The 8,476-nt window shown below is 37.2% G+C and overlaps 1 protein-coding gene across 2 annotated transcripts in view; it reads right to left on the bottom strand.

The window, feature by feature from the left end:
- Positions 1 to 2,742: 2,742 nt before the first annotated feature.
- The window catches only part of sema4f (sema domain, immunoglobulin domain (Ig), transmembrane domain (TM) and short cytoplasmic domain, (semaphorin) 4F), a 72,232-nt gene continuing 66,498 nt past the window's right edge, over positions 2,743 to 8,476 (bottom strand). For both annotated transcript variants that reach the window (XM_079866304.1, XM_079866305.1), the window contains exons 10-14: positions 7,163 to 7,385; positions 6,945 to 7,054; positions 6,681 to 6,826; positions 6,504 to 6,559; positions 2,743 to 5,748 (exon numbers count right to left, since the gene is read on the bottom strand). In XM_079866304.1, the coding sequence (XP_079722430.1) occupies positions 4,985 to 5,748; positions 6,504 to 6,559; positions 6,681 to 6,826; positions 6,945 to 7,054; positions 7,163 to 7,385 (1,299 nt within the window). In that variant the 3' untranslated portion in view covers positions 2,743 to 4,984. The remainder of the gene's footprint in view (positions 5,749 to 6,503; positions 6,560 to 6,680; positions 6,827 to 6,944; positions 7,055 to 7,162; positions 7,386 to 8,476) is intronic.

Below are 8,476 nucleotides of genomic sequence, written 5' to 3'. Positions count from 1 at the left end.
TAATGAGCATTTTATTGCCTCTGGTTCTTTATTCGATTCCCTCAACATTTCACATCAGAATCATCCTAAAGGTAATTCTCATGGTCATATTGGAGTCAGTAATACTTTTAGTTTTAAGCCATTTTTAGTTTCAGAAGTGCATAAAGCCCTCACACTTTTAGACATTAGAAAATCGTCTGGTCCTGATAACTTGGAGCCTTATTTTCTACAGTTAGCATCTGATTTTATTGCACTGCCTTTGACCTTTCTTTTTAATCTTTCTCTGGACACGAACGAAATTCCACTTATATGGAAATCCGCATTTGTTCTTCCTCTGTTAAAAGGGGGAGACCCGACAGATTTAAATAATTACAGACCCATCTCGAAACTGTCCGTCCTGGCCAAGGTTATGGAAACTCTGGTGAAAGAACAATTGAAAGAGTTTCTAACTATCAACAATATTTTGTCTAATTTTCAATCAGGTTTTCGTAAAAAACACAGCACAACTACAGCAGCCCTAAAAGTAGTAAATGATTTCATTGACTCTTTAGATAAAAAAACAACATTGTGCCGCTCTCTTGACCTATCGAAGGCTTTTGATACTATGGATCACGAAATATTAAAACAAAGACTTCTCAGTGTCGGGTTGTCAGAACAAACAGTTTGCTGGTTTGAAAACTATCTATCAGGTAGCCTAGATCTCAGGCAGATGGTCTCACTTCCAGCCCTCTTAGTATATCCAAGGGTGTGCCCCAGGGGTCAGTGTTGGGTCCACTCCTATTTATATTATACATCAACAATCTTGATCAAAATGTCTCCAATGTAAATTTTCATTTCTATGCCGATGATACTGTGATATACTGCTCTGCATCAACTCCAAACCAAGCTCTTTGTCATCTACAACTCGCTTTTGATACTGTACGTACCTTGTTCGATTTAAAACTTGTTTTGAATGACAACAAAACAAAACTTATGTTGTTCTCCAGTGCAAAATCAAAGTCACGGAACCTTCTACCTATCACTACTTCTCAGGGCTCCGAGATTGAGTCTGTATCTCAATACAAGTATCTTGGTATTCTAATTGATGATGCACTCTCTTTTAAACCTCACATTCAGCAGTTGGTAAAAAAAATTAAAGCTGAAATTGTGTTTTTATTTTAGAAACAAGTCATGTTTTTCCTTTGAGGCCAAAAGGAGGCTCGTTGCTGCCACTTTCTTGTCAGTGCTGGACTATGGCGATGTTATATACATGCATGCGTCCATTACAAGTTTGAAACTGTTGGACACTGTTTACCATGGAGCTCTTAGGTTTATCACAAATTTTAAAGCGTTTACTCATCACTGCTCTTTGTATGATCGGGTTGGTTGGTCTGCATTGTCCACCCGTAGACTTAATCATTGGTACATTTTTATCTACTAAGCGATTCTTGGTCTGCTTCCCCCATACCTTCAAACTTACATCGAAAAGAAAAGTACAGGAAGATATTGTCTTCGTTCTGAGGACTTATTATTATTATCTGTCCCTCAAGTCCAGACCGAATTGGGAAAAGGCTACACAAACTGGCTGCAGATGTTATGACTGACTATTCGGACGATCCTTGCTGTTGTTTATCGCTTGTGATAATATATATGAAACTCCGATTTTTTTTTATGACTTTATAACTATTTGTTACTGGCATAAATTGTTGATGTTAGCCTATATGTTACATGTGTTTATGTCTGTAACCTTGTTAATTGTGCTGCTGCCTGTCTTGGCCAGGACGCTCTTGGAAAAGAGATTTTTAATCTCAATGAGTTTTTTTTTCTGGTTAAATAAAGGTAATAATAATAATAATATGGTTTGGCATCCAATAGCCTATAGATCTGATGTTTAAAAATATTGATTCATAAAGAAAATGTATAAAGAAAAAGTAGCCTTTACTATGCAGTATAAAACTACTAAACTTGTAGTTTACTGAGAGTATACTTTAATTAAACTAAAAATTGTGCTACAAGTATTTGACTAGTAAATTATCAGTTGCTTATAAAGGCCTATAAGCTAAATTTACTTGTAGTCCAGTTGCAGCACAAACGAAAAACCTAGCTGTAGACTAGTAGTGTACTCTAAGTTTACTACTGTTACACTAAAAAGTGGGCCAATTTAGTCCCAAGTAGTATTGAAACAGTACACTTACATGTAGGCCTATACTATTCATATAAGAATACAGTACTTAAAAATTGAACTTGAAATATACTTATTTTTTGTTAGTATAATAAGTAGGCCTATACGTATTCACAGTTGTTCAGTCTGATGGCTTTCGTGATCAAACTTTGTGTTCATTTAAATGAGGTACATCAGGAAAATCATTATTATTATTATTTTTCATATTCATCAACCCATTCTCTTTGAGACCATAGCCATTTTAAAATGTACTCTTTCCTCTCTATTCCTCATTATGTGAATTTTGTAGAAAGAAAATAAAGAAAAAGCTCTAAATGCAATTCATTGTGATTTTCTTTCTTTTTTTTTTTATAAAAGATGACTGAATCATTGCATAAACTCATATGACTTAAATGCTGTCACTTTTAAAGTTGCACACTTTTTACAGAGCTAGCAAATAATCTGTTTAATTAAAATGAAATATGATGGGATGTTTAAATGAAATAAACAGCTGGCTATTCTCCAAACAATATCATTGTTTTTTTTTTGTTTTTGTTTTTTTTACTATAGCATTTAACTGTTTGAAAAGGATAATAATTTTTTTTTAAAAAAAACACCATCTTGAGAGGTAGTTTTTATTTTATTTTATTCCAAAGAGCATCACAAGGCATTCACACATACAGCCATTCACACACAAACACCTTCAATAAATGTTTCAAACACAAATGTACATTTATCTTCATCATATATAAATTATAAAAATAGAAACTTAGAATACAACATATCTGTACATCAATTAACATATTTATTTATTCAGAATAAGCAAACAAAGAGCATGTAACACTAACTGATCTGTTTTTTTTTTTTTGTTTTTTTTTTTAAATGAAAATTAACATAAAAACCATTGCGGACAAGTCTAACTACAGCATATTTATTACGGGTCATTACGAGGGTGAATGCTTGTTATAAACTATCACCTTAAACACAAAAGAAGATCAGGATTTTGTGAAAGAGAAATTTATGGGGTTAAATGTACCTGTTTTTATTATTTTAAGCGCTGACAAAGAGATCTATTCAGAAGACAAGATGTATTGTACATAATCCAGAGTGTTACCTTCACTTTGCTTGACATAATGTTACAAATATTTGTTTTACAAAAATTACAAAATAAATAAATGGAGAATGTAAGGTAGATCCAAGTTATTCTACTGGAAAATGGCAGGATATGGCAGGATATGGTGGTCCAACATTTAAGATGGCAGAGGGACTGAACCCCCTCTAGTGGTGAAAATAGAGAATAAAAACACGTTTAAAAGACCTTTCTCACATTTTCTTTTATATTCACAGATATTTACATACTCCTGCAACAGGCATCATTATGGCTACATTTGTAGAACACTCTTTGTACTAGGAGTGCTTTAGGTAACGCCGTAGCCCCTGATCATATTATAACAAATCTGTAGCTCCGTATTCATGGCTACTTTGTCTCATGCACTTTAGTGGGGATAAATATACCTTTAAACGGCACATCCTCTGTCCTTAAAGGGAAACTCAAAACAATCAATCATTTCCTTCACACTTCGTTTCCGTTTTGACAATTTCATGCTAAACGATTTAAAGCGACATCATCACCATTGTCTTGTGGTCCTTCGTCTGTGCAGATTATTATGAACAGAACATGCTACATCTGGTCCCTATACAGATGGCAGTGGTTTGACACCACAAAACATGTGGTTGGTTTATTTTGCAGTGGACAAATAAAGTCCAATTCTCACCATCTGCTATCAGTTCACAGGTTCGACATGCTCTCTCCTACTGAGAGAAGATTGCTAAATACCTTTGTTACTCATTGTCTCTCTCCATTAAAGGGTTAGTTCACCCAAAAATGAAAATTCTTTCAGTAATTACTCACCCTCATGTTGTTCCAACCCCGTGAGACTTTCGTTCATCTTCGGAACACAAATTAAGATATTTTTAATGAAATCTGAGAGCTGTCTGACTCCTTCATTTTTTTTCCAATTTTCATTATTGGGCGAACTAACCCTTTAAGACTTGGGCACTATGTCAGGACCGAATCATGGTCCCATGAGGGCACACTCTTTGGCGGTCCATTTTAGTCATTATTTCCATATATCCTTCACCAAGGGGCCCAAGGAATCAGCTCGTACTGAATGTTCTGAGGGCTCCTTTGTGCCCCTTTCCCTGGCAAAGACCCTATAATCCAGCCATGCCATAGGCCACAGTACCTCTTTATCTATAAGGCAAAAAAATCATGTTTCCAGTATCTCCATCATACAGTCATTATTTGCTGCTGTGAAGCATCAGTCACAGAGCCCTTTTTGGTGACAAATCAAATCATTTTACTTCAGTAATCGGCCCAGGATGAGCAGATTCTTCACGGCTTTGCACTGCTCAGGTCTGCGGATCTTTTGGACTTTTGAATCCTTAAAGAGGAAACAGACCAAGCAACTACAGACTTACACACACAGATACAAAGACCGTGTACTGTATGTCCGTGTGTGTGCGCATGGCTTTGAGGACGGTACACAAAAGTGCTATAAGAAACGCCCGCTCATGGTTCCGCCCATCCGTCTTATCAAACACATGCAAAAACAGTAGGATAGACACAGATCTACACAGCATGTTATGTACACAGGAGTGAAAGGACTGGTTGGTGATGTTATAGAGTAGTAGAGGAGTCAGTCGTGTATGTGCTTCTTTGTGTAACTGCGCATTGTTAATCGTATATTTGGAATGTGTATCAGTTTCTTTGATTGTCTGCTTTCCTCTTCTCCTCCAGCCCTCCATCTGTGTTTGTGAGCCTTTCACAGAGTTTAGTTTCAAAGATCACATGTGTGCCAGTCATCAGATCGAGCTTTCTTCGCACTGTGCCAGTGGTGCTCCTCTTAGGCAAGGCATTTTAGAAAACTCCTCCTCCAACTCACTAAGCACCTCCCCTAGTCCCTCCTCCTCTCCATCTGGCCCCGCCCTTTCTCTACCATCCAGCTCCTCTGCCAGGTTCACAGCTGACTCCTGCAGTTTCAGTCCACTTGTGTTGGTGTAAATATGCCTGCCGTTGTGCCCACCTGGGTGCATACTGTGTCCGTTCAGCGTCCCGTTCCTTTTCTCTGTTAACGGAACAGCCTCCGACAACAGACTGGCGCTGCTTGGAGACTGCGGCGTGTCTGTTGAAGGAAGCAAGTCCCGCCCCTTTTCTGATGTGGACGATGAGTGCCCGCTCCCTCTCATGCCACCTTGCCGTTTGTAAATTAGAAACAACAGGATGACACCCAATACAAAACCTATGACGAAAAAAATGATGTGCGAGGCCAGGAAGTGTCGGTTACCCGCAATGGCCACGTTCCCCCCCATGCTGGGGTTTTCAAGGGTCAGTTGGTACTCGGCTTTGCGACAGGGTGGCTGATCTCTGCCCACTTCATCACATAGGCACGTGTATGTGCCCAGGCTCTCCGCTGTGACCTGCACCTCCAGGTCATAGTTGTGGCGGCGGGTGTGACTGCCAGGGGGATTCTCCCAGCGGCAAGGACGAGGAGACACCTGCACACACGAAAGCAGGACGCGCAGACCCTCTTCCACACGCATTTCAATTACAGGTGGAGAACAAAGACCTAAAGATACAGAGAAAAAGTGGGACACAGATGATTAGGTCACAATTATTTTTTATTGCAAAAAAAATGTAAATGCCAAGGACCCGCAATATAATGACCCCCTTTCTCTCTATCTCTCTATATATATTTTCACCAAGGCTGCATTTATCTGATCAAAAATACAATTAAAACTACAAAAATTGTGAGTCAGTGAAATATTATTACAATTTAAAATAACTGTTTTCTATTTTAATATATTTAAAAATGTAATTTATTTCTGTCATGGTAAAGCTGAGTTTTAAGCAGCCATTATTCAGTGTGTATATATATATATATATATATATATATATATATATGTATATATATATATATATATATATATATATATGTATATATATATATATATATATATATATATATAGAATCCAATATTATATTTTCATTTCATTCCAATTCAATTTAATTGGTAGAAAACTTTTCATAATCATTCAATTCATTCAATAATAATAATAATAATAATTCAACATAATTTCAAACTATTCTTTAAGAATGAGAGATGAACATAGATTAAATAAAAAAAAATTCTCAAAAAACTGTGTATATTTGGTTTTTATTCTTAAAATACATTTTGCACATTTTTCTAAGAGTCATTTCTGCTTTTAGTTGGCTTTTAGCCTGCTCAAGTGTATTTACTGAAAAAGTATTTCTAGTTCATTTATACACACTGAGATGAAATTATTGTCTTTGTTGCCACAGTGACAGACAGTCAAACTTACCTTCACCTTTGTTGCATTGCCTGACCAAATCTTCTGATTCTACCACTTCTCCTGCCCTGAAACATAAATGGAACTACGTGACGAACAAGGAAGAAGGACAACGAGCAAAGGAAAAGCCAACTGCTTCTGTGTCTCCTCATATGTCTTTATGTGAATTTGTGTTTGTGTGTAGCATACTTCGCCATAGCACAAGCTCCCTCTTTATTCCTCCATACACAGCCAAGGCCTCGGGCACGTGCACACACCTCGCAGGTAGAGTACAGAGAACAACCCACTATGGGTACCTTCACCAGAGAGAGAGGAGAACCCACCAGAGCCTCATCCTACAGCAGAGAAACAGAGGGTCAGTTATGCATTCACTCGTCTTTAAGTTAAAGATGCACTATTGTTTTATAGCACAAAAAACTACAATAAAACAATATAAAACCTGCATGTTATTACTTTGTATAGCAATATGTTATTCACTGGCTCCTGTGCAGAAAACAGGGGGACTTCCTCAATAAGAGTTGCATTTGGACCAACTACAGCGACTTTGTGTAGCTCTCCATGATCTATAAATACACACACATGTATTTAAACCACACATTATTAAACTGAATCAAGCATTTCAATCCACACTCGAGTGACAATAAATAACTCGACTGTTTAATCTCTCTTACCTGTTCCAAGGTGCAAAACAGTGGCCGTTTGTTGCTTCGTGTCACTGGAGGGCGTTATTAAGGTAACGGCAAGTTTAGTGTATGTGATGCCATTTCTGATCATTAATGGTGCCGCCACCACACTGTTCTCCATGAGCGGGTGATCACGTGTGAACGTCAGCACTTTATCAGGCAGCTTCAGGGAGGACTCAAAGCCCTGCTCCTTCAGAGCACTATTCAAACACTGAGTGATAAAAGAAGAGAGGAAATAGATTATTACAGATTTAAAGCCGACAGTAATGATACTGAGTGAAACATGATGCTAGCAACTCGAAGGTCAAGGGGTTAATTTCTCCTTGTGAACACAAATACTGATAATATATATATCTTGTACACTGCTAGTTACTTTGGATTAAAGTGTCTACCAAATACATAAACATAAAGGCTGGAAAATCTGTACAGATTTTAAAACACTAGATATCATACACTTGCTGACTTTCTAATTGGTTACAGAGAAAAATGGCATCATACACTAAAAGACTGAGGATCACATTCTATCACACTATCAAGTCATTCCAAACACATCAAACTCACACAGAAACATGCGCCTCCTTAATAGGCGACGCATGACAGATAAAAAAAACATGGAAGTACAGTACAGGAACTGACTGCAGCAGTTGTTGTAGCGACTTAGCTCAAACAAAACAAATCAAGCCAAACGCATGTGGATGCGTCTTGGGTAGGTATATGTGGTCACACATAAATATGGCCTTTACAGATTGCAACGGGAACGGTCAGTGGCTTTAGAGTCAGTTAGGTGTGTCATATACTACAGTATTTGTTCTAAAATTGGCTTAAAATATCAAACATAGATGAAGTCTGAGGCAGTGTTCATTATACACTACATGAATTTTTGAGAAATCTGTCTACTTCGGCTACCCAAAATCTGCAGACTGGTTATGACTTTCAGCAACTAGCATGGACTCCAATAGGCTGCAAATCAGGGTAAAAATCTGAGCAAAAGTCAAGTAGTTTATTCCAGCCTTACAATGTGTAGATTACATGCATTTTTGTATTATAGTATAGCATTGCATTGTTTTGCATTGTATTGTATTATATGTATATATTGCACAATATTACATAGCATGGTACTGTACTGTATGTATTGTAAAAGACTCTGAATGTGTGAGACTTTTGATTCATTAGCCGCTAAAGGTAAATAACTAGTGTAGTAAATGGTAAAACTATCTGCACTACAAACCAGTATGTTTATAATTACAACACATTAAAAGAATATGGTAAGAAATACCAAGAAGCCGAACATTCAATTTACAA

Source organism: Squalius cephalus (assembly GCF_949319135.1).
Source record: "Squalius cephalus genome assembly, chromosome: 3".
Classification (NCBI taxonomy): Eukaryota; Metazoa; Chordata; class Actinopteri; order Cypriniformes; family Leuciscidae; genus Squalius; species Squalius cephalus.
The sequence above is the reverse complement of the archived record's forward strand: the minus strand, read 5'-3'. Positions and strand labels throughout refer to the sequence as shown.